At 37.2% G+C, this 19,642-nt stretch overlaps 1 protein-coding gene across 2 annotated transcripts in view; it reads right to left on the minus strand.

Moving 5' to 3' along the window:
- The window catches only part of LOC100168120 (GATA zinc finger domain-containing protein 10), a 176,149-nt gene that overhangs the window by 38,395 nt on the left and 118,112 nt on the right, over window positions 1–19,642 (minus strand). For both annotated transcript variants that reach the window (XM_001951936.5, XM_008189362.3), the window contains one exon: window positions 767–1,912. In XM_001951936.5, coding sequence (XP_001951971.2) covers window positions 767–1,912 — 1,146 coding nt within the window. The remainder of the gene's footprint in view (window positions 1–766; window positions 1,913–19,642) is intronic.

The following is a 19,642-nucleotide window of genomic DNA, read 5'->3' on the forward strand; positions in this document are numbered from 1 at the left end:
CCATCATATTTGTTTTATTTCGACATCACAATATACATACGAATATGCTTATATTGTATTATACTAATTATTACCCTTGAAAAACACGCAATACATAATTATATTAAAATATTTTACGAACGAATAATACCTATCGGGGATCGCTCAAAATCGAATACCGCGGAAACCACGAAAACGATGAGCGGTCAATAAAGGATTTTTCATTAACACCTAGTTGGGTGCTTCTTACTAAATAATAATTCAAACATCGAATCCGCACTGTTGCGGGTACCTATTATATTGTGTAAATATACTAACTTATGAGTAATAAAACTATTATTTTCATATCCTCGTGTTGCAGTTTTGAACCACAACACTGTATATCCGGGTTCTCAGCTACGTCGTTTTTCGTGCCGTGTCGTGCGATCAAACACAGAGCATTGTGATTGGACATTGCTTTTATTTGGTATCGTGTAGTAACTAATAACCCAAATGCAACCGATACCACATCAGGGATTATTGACTACAGCTCAACTCTTAAACCGATATATGGTAACCGATATACCTGCTTTTGTAACCATACAGTTACCATTCGACAAACAACATATATATATAGCTGTGAATGCGCCTTAACAATATTATTAAATTTCAGGTGCGGTTCCAAAAATTCAGGACACCTGCAGGAGTGACCGTGTTATAGTTTCGGCACACCGATAACACCAAAAACTGAATAGTGTTTCATAGGCAATTAAATTTAGCTAAACTATAATGAAGTATATGCACTGACCTGGTCTTGTGCGGAGGCGAATCGGAACGGGCGGACGCCGTGACACCGTGTTCGTCTCTGAAGGTCGTTTTCGACGAGAGTTTCTTGAGCACGTCGTCCATGGTTCGCTTGGCCGCGGTCGGTCCGCCGATCGGGGACATCACGTTGTTGTTGTTGTTATTGTTGTTGTTGTTATTGTGGTTGTGCATGAACGTGTTGTTGTTCAGGTGCATGAGATGGGCGAGTTTGTCGGCATCGTCGGCGCTCGCACCCTTGCCGCGGAGTAGACGATGTTCGATGTCGAAATACGACGAACCAGCAGCCGCAGCGGCGGCCACCGCCGCAGCCTGAACGCTGTCCATCATGTGATGGTACTGTTGTTGCTGTTGCTGTTGCTGCTGTTGCTGCTGTTGCTGCTGCTGCTGCTGCTGCTGGATGTGATGGCCGCCGGCGTTCATGAACGCCCGTTCGTACGCTGCCGCGGCAACGGCTGTCTCGTAGAAAGCGGCGCCATGGTTAAGCGTTAAAAACGACGCGATATGCGGTGGTGGATGTGCGGACGGCTGGTGTTGAGGCGGCGATCCCGTGTTGTGTTGTCTGGCGTACGCGGCGAACGGCGACGCCCTGAGAGCGGCCACAGCGGCCGCGGCCGCAGCAGACCCCGCTGCGGACGAGGGACTTTCGGTGCGCTGGCGTTTGTTGCTGTTGTTATAGCTGTTGTTGTTGTTGGACGACTGTCGGCCACCGGTGCCGCCTACGGGAGACGAACCGGAAGCGTACCGGCCGCCGCCGCTGCTGCTGTTCTCGCTGTCCGACGACGGCGAGGGGGACGTGCCACCACTGCTGCTGGCCGGCCGGGTAGCCGTTGATGACGGCGGAGGGCTGTTGGCCATCGCTGGGCTGCCGCAGCTCCTGTCCGTCGTCTGCACGGCCGACGCTGTGGCCGTGGCAGTTTCCATGGTCGTTTCGCTGCAGTTGTCGACGACTTCGGTACCGTTACCGCAGGCGTGACCGTCGTCTGAGTGGCCGCTACTGCTGCCGTTACCGTTCTCTTCGACCGCGGTCGTGGTTGCAACTGTTGTCTCGGCCGTCGTTGTCGTGTCGGGTGCGCTCGCGGCGTTCTCCAGCAACTTGGACGGCGGCGATTTACGTTTCGATGACATTACACTGCAAAGACAACAAATAACACAGGTACATAAGTAATACGTCACACTATATGCGTAATTCGGTTAGGTATATAACCGAAATTAAAATTAGAAAACATTAAAATATGCATTTATATAATATAGTAACGTACATAAGTACCAGTGTAGGTACTTTCAGACAAAAACGCGGATCGCTGCTAAAAAAACTAAATAATACACAATATTGATCATATAATTTTCACTTGCCGCAAAGTGGAGACATTTCGTATAGTATAGTTACAAAAGTAGTTAGGTACATAATTATTTTAGTCGATGGGTCTCTGACTTGCAACTCTTGTAACTAATATAGTACGTATAATGTCGGTTTCGTTGTTTTGTTGCCTTTGTCCTATGACATTATAATATAATGTGTTCATAACTGTATCTTGTCAATCGATGCAAATACAATTCGAAATACATAATAGAGCCTGACCTATATAGATATTTACACGATACTTTTTCGGGGGCTAAGGTGATGATGGTTTATCAACAAATAACGCATATATAATTTAATATAAAGAAGTGACACGGGGTAGGTTGTATTGAAAATAATTTATAATTTGTATAATACAATATTGTATTGTATAATATTATAATACACTCCGCCGTAACAATATTTGAAATCGTTTTCGGTTCTTGAAGGTTTACGAAACGCGGTTTTTGTTTGTATTGTTCGGACATCATAAAAGTGTCACAGAGGGCACTCGGGTCGGATCATAAAAGACTTTGACCAGATATACCCGCGATTAGTATAGATTCATGTCACATTATGCAGTCCTCTTAAGCCTTCCCATCGTTGACGTTATTATGTTATCGTATAATGCATATTATTGTTGTAAAAGGTCAGTTTAAACGAAAATCTGCCGGATCCGGTCGAACGCACGCGCGAGCAACAATTTATGTCATATCATCGCATTGTTATACTATTATTATCATAAATATTGTGTGTCACTCGTCATCATGATTTTACCGTGACACAGTACAATACATTATAATATGAAGCGCGTGGTGGACGAGGAAAAAAAACATAAAATATTCGTGGGAGGTGTCATCCATATTATATCCTGCATATTATTATATATATATTATGCAATATAATATTATATACGCACGTCATAATAATATTGTCGCGTGCAGCTCACACTGATCCAGAGCCGAATAGTTCGTGAAAAAAAAAAATAGTGCACATGCAATTTCCATTGCGACCAGACAATAATGCGCGTATTTATTGAAACGATTTTCTGAAGAACTCGAAATAATGTTAAAAAAAATCGCGAGAACAATAAAATCTGCTTTTCGAGCGCGCCTCTTCAATTTATCACGAGCAAACACTTTTTGTTTGATTTATCATATTAGACAATCGATTTTTTTTCTCGCATTTTCACGTGGCGTTCTTGAAACGGTTCGATGACGCGAACAAATTGAATCCGTTCTCTCTCTCTCTCTCTCTCTCTCTCTCTTCGACTCACTCAATTAATATACTCTCTCGCGGTGTATACTTACACGCTACACTACCGCGGTAGTCGGTAGCCGTATTTTATCATTATATATTATTTTATTACTATTATTATTATTATTCGTTTTTCCGACGACATTTCGATTCGAATTGCGTTACAATGCATACCAATATAATATATATATATATGTACGTGCCGCACGCGAACGAAATGAAAACGTATTTCAGAGTCAAAGGAGAAGGTTACGCGTAACGATCGCGTTAGAGGTCAAAAAGTCTACGCAGGTATGTGTATATTTGTGTGTAACTGCACTAAAAATACGAATATATAAAGGCAATTTAAAGGGAAAAGATACAGCTTATAGTATATATATATATATATATATATTTAAATTAAATCTACGTAGACGACGATCTTTTATCGTGATTGACGTTACTGCAGCGTCGAGTCGAATAAAAATAAGATATACCATCCGATATACATTTAATTATTTAAATGTGTTCAACGCGTAGGTATTATAATAATATACAAGCCGAACGGGTCGGAACGATATTTTTTATTTAATACCTCAACGTCCCAACGCGCGAAATCGGTAAAAATAAATAATAATCCATCACTGAATTCGCGAAATCTCAACAACTTTTTAATTGGCACGACACGCATGAAAATATCGTCTGTTCCGTGACGTTCTTACAAATTCGCGTCAACGTATGTATGATAATAATGATAATAATATACATACGAAACACACCCGCGACCATATTATATTTTATAACTGCAGCCACGCGATTAAAGACAACTGTTCATACTGTCGTATATATTAACAAAAACTGCTGAAAAAAATTACATACTTAGGTAATAATATACGCGACCTATAAAATAAAACAGTATTCCCACACACGCACATAATAATAATGTGTGTGTATGTGTACTGTATATACATATGCAGTACATTATTTTTTTTCAGAGGTTATCAGCTCGAGCAACGGCTCGATAACATAATATAATATAATATACTAACGCCGGACTTGAATCTAACAAAACACCAATTGAAAGAGATAAAACGCGAATATATATATAATACACACATTATAAACGAGAGTATCAATCATTGTTATTTTTTTATTGAATTTATTGACGATTATTTTTGTACATAAAAAATTATAATAATAATAAACGATGACCCTCACACCTTGTAACTTAAATTTTTTTTAATCCTTCTCACATTGGCTCGCTCACTCTTTCTCTCTCTCTATCTTGCACACACGCACACTCGATCGCTCTCTCGTGTGCAGACGCATATACAACACGGTAATGTTGTGTATATTACATACGAATATAAGTTCCAAAGAGACCTCGTTGCTCTCATAACACAATATAAATATAATTCATTATGTTAAATTATTATGTAGGTATAGTGTTATACCTATATATTGAAACGATTATGCGCATATAATATTTTTATGATTTTTATGACCGGTATAAAAAAAAATAACCATAATATTATAATGACTTGTAGACGTGCGAGAAACAACACGAATAATGTTGGGGATTTCTTTGATAAAACATATTTTTTCGAAATCGGCAATTAATCCGTATTGTTTCTCGCTGACAATATAATATTATGTGGTCTCTTCTCGCTCTATACACAGTACGCCGTCTTTCCGCTGAACCATTATCACACACACACAATACTTTTGTCTCCAATGGCCCACGCCGTTTTAATAGTTATAATAATTTGTTATTATTGAAATATACATACACACACACGCGCGCGCGCGTGCGCGTGCCACAACGTACACAGTGAATTGTGGTTTAGACATTCAGTTTTTCTTTGTAAAATGTCACACACAATCGAGATAAAACGTATATACAACAGGTTATACGGAGATTTTTTTTTTTTAATACAAACTTCTCTTTAATACGTCTCATCGATTATTATTATTATATATATATATATATATATATATACCAGAGATGTACCTACGTATATCGTTATACTCCACTATCAACAAATAATAATGTTTTATAATAGGTATATTATAATTATTTTAATCACTCAAAAACGTTTCGAAAAAACATTACAGGATAAAAAAATACAATTATTTATTATTTATGTACCTATACAGTATACATTGTATAATAATATATGATATTATTAGTCAGGTACCTAGGTACGTCGATTAATGGCAGTCTGCAGCTCGTATAAGCGCCTGGCAAATGGAATCAGCAATAACCGTGATCAATGTATTAAAATTTATAATAATAACATATTATATTACTCCCGCATTATAATCAGCAGACTTATTTTTCATCGTAGGTACTCACTCACAGATTATGATGTTCGCATTATTATTATTACCTATCATATATACATATATCTAACCGTTTGAACGTCATAATATTCCTTAATTGGGACCGCCAAATACACGAAGAACATTTTATTGCAATAATAATAATAATTTACGAAAATCCGTAATCAATTTTCGTAATTCAATAACAAGACGGTCGCCGCCGCCTCCGCCGGTCCGATTTATACACACTCGCAGGCGAATAGAGATTATTCTTGCGCGTTATATATGTATATATTTTATTATACAGAAGGATCGCAAATTGGATATGTTGAACGGGTGCATATGCGCACAGTCGGTTTTTCACGGGGGCTAAGACACAGGAAATGGACGTAATTTCCCGTCGCACACGTCGTCTTGTGACATCGTCGTCGTCGTCGTCGTATATTATAACATTAGGTGAGTGCCTCATATACACGTCGAGTCGAGATGATGTCTGAGCTTATAATATGTATAAATAAGGTGCAGATGTATATAGTAAACTGCACAATAATAAAATTAGAAATTTCCGATATAATAATGTATAGGTACGCGCACATACGTCCCATTACGCGTTCTCGACGAATAATTTAAATAAGAGCGTGCTACAGATGCTTGCAGGTCGCGATCACTCCTTTCTTCGTCGGCCTTTGGCTATACACTCATATGGGGTAACATTATTACGCATAATATATATATTTAACACCTCTTACTACATACCATTGCGGCCTATTCTACACTTACATATTACAGAGAGATTCACTCAGAAAACGTATTATCTCATGCAGGTATATCAATTATGAATACCTATACTAAAATACGACGCGAACCACCTGCGACACACGAAGAGTCAAGCCGGCTATTGATGCAGCCGACATAATATGTTATAGGTACAGTTAGTGTTAAGTCAACAAGGCACATTTACAATAATGCCATTTGCATATAAAAAAGTTCGGATGATGTTTTCATTAAGTTTTTTTTTGTTTAAAATGATAAGCTATGACGGCCATGATTAAAAAAAAATAGTTTATTACGTGAACCATGCTATTCATTCACTATATTATTATGCTGTTTGTTTGCTAAAGAAAATATAAGAGAGTTTTTCTAAATTGTTTTTAAACGTAGCTATATTGTTAAATAATAAATAAAGATGATAACATGTGTGGAGAGTATTATGAGGGTATACGAATTCATGTAAATAAAAAATTATTGCTTTTAATTTCCACACCTCGCATATATATTATAGCATATACCGTATACGATAGAATATGTGAACACCATTTGAACTATATTATATATTTTATTGACTATCGATAGACCCCTAGAAAAAGGCTACAGACTTATGCACCTACACTTAAACGAGGCGAGGGTAGGTGTAGCTTTACATCCTTATATTTGCTATATATAATTAATTTAAATGAAGCAGCACATTACTCTGCGGCAAACTCCTGCCTTTGCTTATATGTACATTAGGTTTATGATATATGCGACCGTGTATACCATGGTATATATTAAACTTCAGGGCCTAAGGGGCATCCCGCTATATTATGTTTGAGATGTTAACTGCAGGCGCTTCGTCGTATATGGATGAAATAATTTAATGTATAAAAATCTTGTGTCACCGTGTTTGTCGTCGCACTCCTCTGAAACACCTCGACCAATTTTAATGAAATTTTTAGGTCCAACCCGGAGAGGTGCTCAAACGGGGATTTTGAGATTTACGGTGGAAATATTTATACCTAAATGGTTGCTACTGGTTATAGGAAAAATAATTAGTAGAAGTTAGTATTTATCATTTGGTTGCCATTGGTAAATCGAGCAGATCAGGTGCCAATATGCATCAGATCAAATGTTAGCACATTACCTACTTGATATGCACTGTCACACATTGTCCAGTTAGGCTGAGTTGCGCCTAAAAGGAGTTAACGATCACATTTTTTTAAAAGTTGTAATTTTTAACGGACTACAAAGTGCTGATCAGCTAGTATTATACCGACCGACCGACTCAGTGTACACTGTATACATTATATATATTCTATAGCTAAACATAAACTATACTAATATATATATATTATATTATATTATATTATATATGTACGATGGAGTGTTGTACCTATTTTGATTTTACGATTTTCGAACACTGGTATAAATCGTTCGTCGCCATTGTTGTTCGCGTGATAATAATAATAATAATACATAAGCGTACATAATATTATATGCATATATACGTGCGTGCGCGCATCAACAAACCCGAACGAGGAAAATGTTTACACGTAACGTCGCCGCCGCGGTCGTTCCATTAAAAATTTCCCGAGTTATTTAAACTGCGTGTGTGTATATAAAAAAAAGGAAAAAAAACCGACATAAACAATATACATATCCTCGAGGCGGCGTGTGTCGTCCACGTGCGGTTCAACGAACCGTTTACCGAATGAATTTTAAAGAGATTGTAAAAACCACAAAAATCCTCCCCGTCAGCGCAGGACTATCGGGTATATATATATGTTTATACCGCTTTGATGACATATCGTTCATTTTATTATTTATTTTTTTGCAGGCGCGCAGCCTATACACCTATATCCACCTATATACTTTTAGGCGGGTTCAAAAAGTCCCGGTATTATCCTGCGACTTTTAGGCGAAACCGATAAAATTCAATCGCGGATGTACCGCACCTGCAGCAGCAGGCACCGACTGCAGGACGGATCCGTGAAAATCCAAACGAGATTAATAAAATTCAAAATTTTATATAACGTAGTAGATATATAATATGTCTGCCAGCTATTATATGTAGGTAGGTACCTACAAGAGGCGAAACGCGAGTGAGAGCTGAGCGCAATAAATGTTGAGATGAAAAAATAAATAAAGACACTCTCATACACACGAGAATTATATTATTATTATTATTATTATTATTATTATTTATGAATTCTCGACGATGAATAGAGAAACGTCACCTCAAACGAATCCTGCACAAATGCGCAGCATTGACAAAAATAAATACGCGTAATCTACTGATTGAGGGCGTATTGTATAAAGGTTCAAACGGTTTTCGCTCTTATTATTACAATAATTATAATAGTAATTTTTTTCTTTTATTTATATAAAATATAATATCCGATACGATATTATTATTTCTAATCATTTTGAAAGCTCGTCGGTCGATTATATTTATTACACTCTGCACAGCCCTACAGCACTCTCCGCGCGGGAGGAATCAATATAGATGAAATGTGACTGACTGAATATTCTTCGCTCGTATGTATATATAATATACTTATTATTTATATTATGTACTCATGACTATTTATTTCGCGAAAAAGGATATATAAAAACAACAACACCGTTAAAATAAGCTCAAAGCGTTTCGAGAGAAAAAATAACAAACATTTCACTCAGTGTTGGAGTTGGCCGGTTATAATATATTAATATTATACTTAATATATACTGCCATCGAGTATTATTTTATGAAAAGATAATATCGAAAGATTAATTATACCAAATGTTTTTTTTAATTTTTTGTTCTGCCGAAATGGCGTAGGTAGGTACTCAACACTGCGTGTGTACCTATATATATATATATATAATATTGTATTATAATGACTTAATAATTATAATTGACAAATACTTTAATTCCTATATCAATAGACATATAAAACGACACTCGAAACATTGTGTACGGCGTGTGTACAGAGTGCTTCAGAGACAACAATAGGTACTATAATGTTAATAAATAATAATATAATATTATGTCGTTATCGATTAATAATAATTGTAAAATGTTTATTTTACACATATAATTGCCCGTTATACATACAAAAGTTTAATTATTTTTTTGCGGAGATATAAGTGCGTCCTCTGTTTTAGTCGTGGCATGGCGTGTAATATATGTATGTGATGATAGAGATAGACAGATAGAGAGAGAGAGTGACGGAAAGGAAATTCCACTAGATCTCATATACTGCACGTGCGAAAATATAATATATATAATATATTATTATATGTAGGAGCAGAGGGCTTAGGCCACAAATCAAAGCAGTTAAAACGAACAAATAAACGGTCAGACTGGTCGCGGCGGACGTTTTACTACGTGTTAGAAAACTGCACTGCTCTACGAATTTCAACAAGTGATATATTTTATACAAATGTACTGCTTTTATTGTGTAATTATTTATTTGTCTTCAGCGCCTCAACAATAAGTAACGCGGTAACAACGCCGCTGCAATCGCGCCACGGCCGATGATAATAATAATAAATATATATGTATATATGCGTCGATGATAAATGTGGTACACAATTTTATGGGCTCGTAAATTTCCCGGACAACGTCGACGTGTGGTTATATTATATGTATATATATTTAATATATTATAATATTGTCCGGTGGTTGTTTTCGGCCGCGGCAATAAAACAGAACTCAAATTAATATATCGTAGTCCACCTCCTCTGCGTCGTCGTGGCGACAGAATTGATGCATTTTTCTAAACATACTCAAAAAAAAAAAAAAATATATGATAATAATAAAATAGACGCCAGACAAGAGGTGTCACGTCACTGACGCGCTCGCGAGATACACGAATTCGGTTGGCGCAAACGTTCGTCTTGCAGCCACTCGTTCTATGTACAAATTTTTATAAAAACCGAAAAAGTTTCAAAGCCACCGTGATTTATTTCGATCTTGAAATATTTAAGAACAACACACAATCAAAGCAATAAATTAAAATGTTTTTAAACTTAATGATACCTAATACACGTGCTTAAAACAAAGTAAATAAAATTATTTTTTAATTGTATAATAATTATACGCGTAACACAGTTTACTTATATGACCTATGTATACATATTATTGTAATATTATTTATCACAACTATATTTTACAAAAACGATACTGAAAATAGAATTTCACATAATTTTGTGACTACCTATCTATAATTAAAAACAGCAAAATATATCGAACGTCCATGGAATATAACAATTAAAACGAACTGTGGCGATATAGGTATATAGTACCTATATATTTAATAGACACCTGCAAGTCCGCATTGACGCGAGAAATACGGACAACGAAACGCGTCGAGGAAAATACAATATATAGGTAGTTTTTGTATACGGCGTATGGTATATAAAGGGTTTTTGTGTGTAGACATTCACTTAGACACACAATATAAAGGCGTCGTGACAATTAAAGCGAAAAATATATACAATAAATAAACCAACATTATTTGTCGATTCCCCCTTTTTAGATTATTTTCTCCCTTATTTTTTTACACGTCCGAGGCCGCTTGTATACAAGAGCATTTTTTTTTTTGTCAATGACAAATGATCCGGTAAACGGTCGAGTATTTTATATACTTTAACATTATATTGTATACGTTTACAAGAGCCCTCGTATATATATATATATATATATCAATATATGTATATACCACATCCTCTGCTCACACACAAATCACCCAAAGTTGCACAGGCGCGCTCGTTCGCACAATGTCAGATATTATATACTCGACACGACGCCAATATATACAGACACTGCGCAAACAGAAACCAATTTTTTACTTTTGTATACACACATACATTTTTTTCGATATATATATATAACATAGTATAAGTATATGTGTCCCAATAACACACAGACACGTATATACATACATATAATATTATATAATATATATGTTGGCAGTGTGGCGCAGTCGTGGTCGCGGCGGCGGTCCGGGAAAATCGCAAAGTTATTTTTCTTTTCTTCTTTCTCCATATCTTTTCTTTTCTTTTTATTATTTTTCAGCTGCAAAGGAAACAAAAACGCCGATGGTGAACATCATCCATTATTCATCGTCAGATCCTGCACCATACATATATATATAATAATATATTATATACGGCGTGGCGGTGGCGACGTTTCTTTCTCAAAGTGTGTACACTATTCAACCCGCGGCGCGAGTGTATGTGTTTTGTTTCCATCAAAAAGCAAATGCGGACCGTCTGCTGAATGATAAACCGACTACGATATTGCTCCGGTGAACATCCTCTGTGCTTGCACGTGAACTATAATATATAAGATCGACGACCAGTACACATACACTCAACCACGAACACATATATACGGTACAAACTATAGGGAACCGATGTATATAAGACGCATTAACGGTCGGATGTCGCATAAAATGTTAAGTATTTCGTCCGGAAGACATAAAAAAGACGGAAGAGTATATTATTGTGATGTGCAGCTAGTGTACGGATCGAAAAATTTCATAGATTTCTGTATTTTATTTTATATACAATAGAACCGCGGCGACGTCAATATTATCACATTTACAAATACAAAATATTTGATAAAATTGTTTTCGCAAGTGAACATCGAATATAAAATATTCGCTCACAATAATTCACAATATTTAATTTTGTTAATTAAAGAAACATTCGGGGCAAGGTATACATTGATCGGGTACAAATGTACAAATGTGTAATAAAAATAGAGGTCTTAAAAACAGATCATAATAATATAGTAATAACCAATACTGTTTTATCTCATTATATTATATTAATATTATATTATAGGTATACCTATCCCGCGGGATTGTTAATGCGATTTTCAGCACCTACCTATCAACTGTAATAATAATAATACATAATAAGCTCTGTTCGTGATTGATTTAAGCTCTACTAACTGCCCAATTAACAATACAATATTATAGTAATTTCGTAAATAATATTTGCCATATTTCACAGCGCCGCGGTGCACTCGGCATACGTTGTATACCTACCATTATTATCAATGGTAACAGCTCGGATAAAACGATCTCAACGCAACAATTGATATTAAAATAGCAAAGCGCATTAAAAACATAATAAGCATTTAGCTACTAAAAGCGGTGGCACGCGTTGCGTCGACGGCGTTCTAACACGCACATTGCATCGACGCGTGAGAGGATGATTTCGGGACGGAGAAAAAATGCAATTCAAAAGCAAATAGAAAAAAAAACAGGAAGCATGCCTTGAAAAGTATGTTTAGTCGTCGTGTCCGGTTCGGGACTAGGATATGATAACTGCGCGAGCTCCGAACAGCCGACGCACAATATTATATAAGTAGGGATCACATACGCCTGCACCGGAAGTAATCGATATATCTATATAATCAGAGCAATTGGCCACGTTGCACAAGTGCACTCAGCTGATGGCCATTGTCGCGGCGGCGTAACAATAGACTGTTTGCTTTGAAGTCTATTATTATATGTACAACATATGATATATATAGCTATTGTGTACACATGTGACGTGCAAGACTGCAAACATAATAAAATAATGCGCACGACAAAGTACGACCGTAAAAATGGTGCGTGTGCATATCATAATATTTAATAGGCGTTTAATAATAGGAAAAACGTGCCGAGTGGAAGGAAAATCGTTTTCGCGGAGTGACAGAATGTTACGCACGGCCAAAAACGGACCGAATCGCACGAGATCGGGTCGGAAAAGCGGCGGGGCTGATATATTTGAATCACTCACAAACGAGGGAAAACGTGTGCGCTGCGGAGAATACTATACTACGCGATATAAATAGCGATTGACAGAAAAAAAATACGGTCCGAAGAAAGAAGAAGCATCGTTTGTAGATGATACGGAGCAGATAACCCTGCGTCGCCGTCGTCCGCGCGTATAGTTTGATAAAAACATGATGATAAGGTGACGCGCATCCTCCCTCCACCCTCCCGCTGTTGAAACAGCCAAACGATCCGTGCCGACCCCATGACGACTTAACCTTTTCGTCAGTCTCGAGCTAATTGTCCGTCAAGACCCCTAAAAGATACACGCTCTGCGTGCGCATAATAAGCCGGAGGTTCGAAGGGGGTTAGTTATTTTTACGTGAACCGAAACCGAAGAAAAAACGAACAGGATTTTAGATAAAACAAATTATTATTTTTTTCAAACAACCGAAAGAAAATAAACCAGCTGATATAGGTACCTACAACTGTTGTATGCGTACCTACAGCATATTATGGTGACGTTGACGACCTTGCAAAGACGGACCAAACACTGACTGCTGTGACCGACACGAAAACGGCTATATACGGCTTAAATAGGTGTAATTAAGAGATGTGTTTTTGTCGAAAAATAATAATAAACCCATTCTAACGGGAGGGTCACAAACAAATGAATAACGAGTGCAGAGCAGCGACACAATTAGTTCGAGACAATAACGAGGAGTTTTGAGAGCGACAATGGACGGTGTTTTATGGGTTTCATTGTTATTTTTTTTTTTTTTTTTTTTTTTTTTAATTTTCGCTTAAAAATACATTTGAACTAAGCGCGTCTATTATCCCGAAAGCAACTGCACCGTGTTAATAAATAACACAATCGACTTGAACTATAATAATATTATAATTATTTGCGGTCGTAAAAAAAAAAAATAGGGTATTATTGGGTATTTGTGTGTCCGACACATTTTAAAATTTATACGTTAACGATATACAAAAAGCAAGGATTTTAAGGAAGCATTGTTTGCTTTATCGTAGAACCCTAATGCCAATGAAATACAATAAAATACCATGTGGGAAGTATATAGCGTATTATAGTATTAAACATAGTGTGTTTTGTCAAACAGATTAAACACAATGTCAACATAATATTTCACACATCCTCTATACGGGCGGCTCTACACAGTGTCGTATGGTAGATAATTATTATAATATTATATCCGATCGGATTTGCAGCAGTCAACGACGTTTTCACACCGTCCACTCTAAACACAACATATACGATGATAATAATATTATCATAGGCGCTCTGGTGCGTCACATACGTTCGCGCAAACGAAAATACGTACAAATAATATTGAGGACATTAGTTAATTATTACGATAAATTATTGCTATTATATTTCGAAACGAGCTGAGTACGTTTTAAAATGTATCAAATAAAGTTGTGTTCGAAACCGGTCGCTCAGATAGCGATCGTTTGGCGCCGCCGCGATTCATAAAATCGATCGTGATTTCGTTGCGAAGTAGCTGGTTGGTAGCTGCACAGTGCACACGGTCAGCATAATATAGTAATGGTCTATAATCCGTAACCGCGGTATAAGTGGGTGGTTAGGAAATCTTTACTGTTAGATCCGTAGGTATATAATATATAGGCGGTACATTGTTTCGCCGCCGGTAATACAGTTAGAGTGTATCGGCCGTTGTAGTACACAATATGTATTTACAAGACTTATAGCTCGCGATTTTTATCGCGACAGGCAAGAATGCGCATTTTTTCCACGTTTATTTGTCGGACGTGTAATTATTATTACCGTCGGAGGTGAGTGCCGCGATTGGAACATAATTGCATCGCGATATCGAGTGCTACTACGACGACACCACACTCGAAAGCGTGAAGATGATAATATTATTATATAATACACGATATTATAGGTATAGGTATATATTATATTAATATTATAATATTCGAATGACGAAAGCGGCGGCGGTATATAATACTATTGTAACGCACACATAGTTTTGTTAAACGATTAATTTTTTGTCGGCATTGATAAGAAGAAAAAAAAACTGAAAACGCATAGAAAACTCGACGGTCGCATAATAATAATGCGATTGCGGGCGGCCCGCCGAGATATTACAATATTGCAGTGCAGTGTACATTATTATTATATGATATTAATATGTTCGAGCCGGGCGGCGCGTTGATGATAATAATAATAATAACAATATTGTAACATGCGTTCGCGTCTTCTCCGGGCTGGAGCGTTATATACATATTTATTATGATACACCGGAAGCGGATTTAAAACTAATTTGTCATATACGAAACGAGAAACGGCGGTCGCGTACGCCGCGGACACCGTTTCTTCGGCCGTTTGGATAAAAATAGTGTTAAAACGAGAAGAGGAAAAAAAAACGAAAAAAATGTGTTTGGAAAAAAGCGGTTTAGTCACGGTTTGTACGGCGAGTTGCGGCCGTCCGCCCCCTCCCCCCGCCAGAACCTCCATCCCACACACACCGGATCACAAATACGTTTATATTATTACTGTGTGTGGTTTATGACGGATCTATACGCATATTCTGACACACGCTCACACTCAGACCGATGCTGCTAATGTGCATTTGCACACACACGCGCAAAACGCGGACGGAAACTTTATATAGAACAAAGGCTTTTTTGTTTCTAAGAAACTGCAACATGGCCGAGATGACACATCTGGTGAACATTTCGAAAAGAGTGAACGCCCGTACTACAATAATAGTTATTATTATCGTTTTTTATGTTATTGTTATGGACAACACATATACCGCGTGCACTCGCCCGCCGCCACCGCCGACGAGGCTGCTGTTGCCGCCGAGTCTTCGTATTTTGTTTCACTCTCGGTGTGCGCACATCGCCACGACTACAACTCTGTACAATGTATAAATATAAAATATCGTGTGTACACGAGAATATTAAAAATAAAATTAAACGGCCGATATTGCGCGACATTCACACGCGCCCGCACGGCATATATTATTATTCGTACACGTCATAATATGCACGGAAAGTGAAACAAATTGTTACGTTTTTAAATCGTCCGAATCTCCGCCCCCGCCTCGACCTTCCACGCGTGGAGATAATGATATTATTTTATGCTCACGCGATGGACGGGGCCGCCGCCACCGCCGGTGAAATGTGGAAGCCATGATGATACGTCAACCCGGCTCTATATTATAATGTTATTATATATACGAAGGCTTTTACGAGCAATAAAACGAACGATAATAAGACGGATTTACCGGTGTTTGTTTTAGCGTTTTAAATTGAAAGGATACTATTTTAATCCTTTTAACGCGCGCCGGATTGATACGCCTTTTACGCCGCAGTCGTCGTAGTCGTACAGTAGCTGCTACAGTGTACATTGAACTCGGTCCAAAGAAAATAAACCAACCTCTTTACCACCACCGCCGCCGCCGGACCGTTTACAAAAATAGATACCTTTTTAACAAACAACCCTTGTTGAAATGGTCGTCACAATTAGTTGGATTGACATAAAGACATTATTATTATCTCGAAACAAGTCGGGCGAATCATATAGGCAATTTCGATACTCTATATTTACGTTCTCTCGGCGTGTTATATAATAATATACAAATATGATATTTTTTATTTTTTTTCGAATGGTCGTTTGGATAATAAGTCCTGATATATATAATTGACATATTATTAGTATGAGAAATATTACAATACATATTGTTTCGATATGGGTTAATTCACAGAGTATCGCTTATTAAGTTATGTTGTACTATCACACCGCACGGCATTTGTTAGATTGTGCAGGCAGTGTAGCAGCTAAGGGATTTTGATATATGAATTGGAACAGATAATAATAATATAATGAGATCCGAAAACTGGACGGACCAAAAGGATGAGTGTATGATATATTATTGTTCGCGTTATCGATACCGTGCTATATGGAACGATTTTGTATTTATAATAATTAGATGTTGTATACACAGCGGACGTCCAGTAAACACACGTTGCATGCCGTATTAAAGTGATAAACGTAAACTGTGTATATAGGACGTTATACATGTTCCGTAGGTGGATTTTACGGCCGAGGAAAACGGATATTATAAAGTGTGTGTGTGTGTGTGTGTGTGTGCAGCATGTGGTGGCTATAAAGTCGGTTGATTTATGCGATTTATTAAGGATGAAATCCGCAGCAGAATTGGGGCTGAACCTTTAGTCGTCGGTGGTGGAATTTTTCGTTTTACTCTTTATTTAATTTTTTTGTTTCCCACAAACACATGTTGAATGTTAACAACGCGAATGGTTCTGCCCTGCAGGCAATATGCAGTGTACGCAGGAGCTGCAGGTGGTGGTGGCGAGGTGCAGGGTTTTCGTAGGACATATTTGGGATAATGGCAACGGTGGCGGTGCTCTGCACGTGACGACGGTACAGGAAGACGCTGACAAAAGACTTGCATTTATTTATTTTATTTTCCTTTTTCTTGTATTCGAAGTAGCTGGTACCTAGCACAATACTACTGCTATATACTCTATATCAATATCGTGCAGTAACGAAAATTGCACAATAATGATATGCTCACTTCCATATTATATTATGATTTAATACACGAAATTATGAGCAGCAACGGTTCATGCGTAGGTACCGCAGCTACAATGTTAATATAATACCTATATCTAAGTCATTAATTTTTCACGTTTAATATTATTATGTTTGTGATAAGGCGAATTACGCTTATCTCGTTAGATTATGAGCTTGCGCCGGTTTTTTTTTCTGGCAGCCTGACAGCAGCGGCACGGCGTTCGCTAATTAAATTAATTCGGAATAGTTTTCCTACAGCATTATTATAATAATAATTTCTATTATTGATATATAGCCGCACATGTATCTGTAAATATATAATAACGCACCGAATTACACACATAAGCTCGGCGACGCGTTATCGACAACATTAATCAGATAATTAATATTTCTTAAGGGTTTTTTTTTCTGCGGTAATACGCAAAGGCTTGTATCAAAAATGATTGGTTCGCTTTTTTTTACTTTTAATCATTTTATAAAAAAAAGAAAAGATTTTTAATAATATATAATAAAATATAATATAATATGATTATAATTTATATTATAATATATTATAAACGTTTTCAGATCTTGAGCCATATCAAGATGCGGTGCGTCGTTCATTATATTTATTAACATATATAGTCTTATGTAATATTATACTATATCGTGCATGAGCCCGTGTGTATTATATTGTTTATTGTTTTGAAACGACTCTCGCAAGATTATCGAAATTTAAGTGTCCCAGGCAGAATGTGAAACAACCGCGCCGCGCGGTCCTTATCTATACTGTGACAGGCTACACATACAGAAATAGTGAAACCGTCGTAAAAACGCATATATAATATTATATATGTCCGACACCCCAGGTTTAATATCTTCAAGATGTGCGACGACAACAAATGATGACCGCATATATTATATGCGAGCACATAGGCCCCGCAGCACCCAATATTTTTGGTTTCCAAAAAAAAAAAAATCACCTCTCTTCCGCGCAGCAACGTTCGCGTCACTACGACAGCGAATAGACACACTAGTTAGAGATAGGAACCTACCAGAGGAGCTGTATCTCAACTACCGCGGCGTACATGGGCAATTATATATTTTATATGTACAGTCGTTAAAAAAAAAAAAACAACAGAAAAGACCCCGCGCCACCCCCCGGGGCTCATTAAATATAGAAACCCTCGGCCGGTGCCGGAAACGTACGGAAATTGTATCGCTGTTGTTTTTATTGTTAACATGACTTGGGGATTAGCACTGCACCCCGAGATAAATGGGATTCAACCGACGCACGCGCACACACATAGGCATCAGCCACTCTATAATGTCTTCTCTCGTAAGTCTTCTCTCTCGTAATATATATTTATCAGCTGTACATCCCGTACATGAGATTGATAGGTGTACACGACATGACGACGACGAATGATAATGATAATATCCTTCCGCGGTGGCTTCGTCGTCGGTTTTGATGCACAAGTCTATATAATATAGACGCGATCACTGCAGGCCCTATATACCTATACATTACATAATGTACACGCTGCATGTACGTATATAATTACTGACGATTATTAATTATCGTCGACTGTATATTTTATTATATTATATACGCTCCCGTGTGTGTTATATTATACGTGGCGTATATGGAATGCATGTGACCCCATCAAACAACAACAACGGTCGCCTTATTATTATATATATATAATATATATATATATATATATATGTGTGTGTGTATATAATATTATTGTACATGCACACCAATCCTTTTACAATGCGCTCCATTTATTAAAAAAAATAGAATTAAATAAATAAAGAACACCCGAACACACATAATGTACGCGTACACACGCTATAATAATATATATTATAGTG

This window comes from Acyrthosiphon pisum, chromosome A1 (assembly GCF_005508785.2).
Source record: "Acyrthosiphon pisum isolate AL4f chromosome A1, pea_aphid_22Mar2018_4r6ur, whole genome shotgun sequence".
NCBI classification, from domain to species: domain Eukaryota; kingdom Metazoa; phylum Arthropoda; class Insecta; order Hemiptera; family Aphididae; genus Acyrthosiphon; species Acyrthosiphon pisum.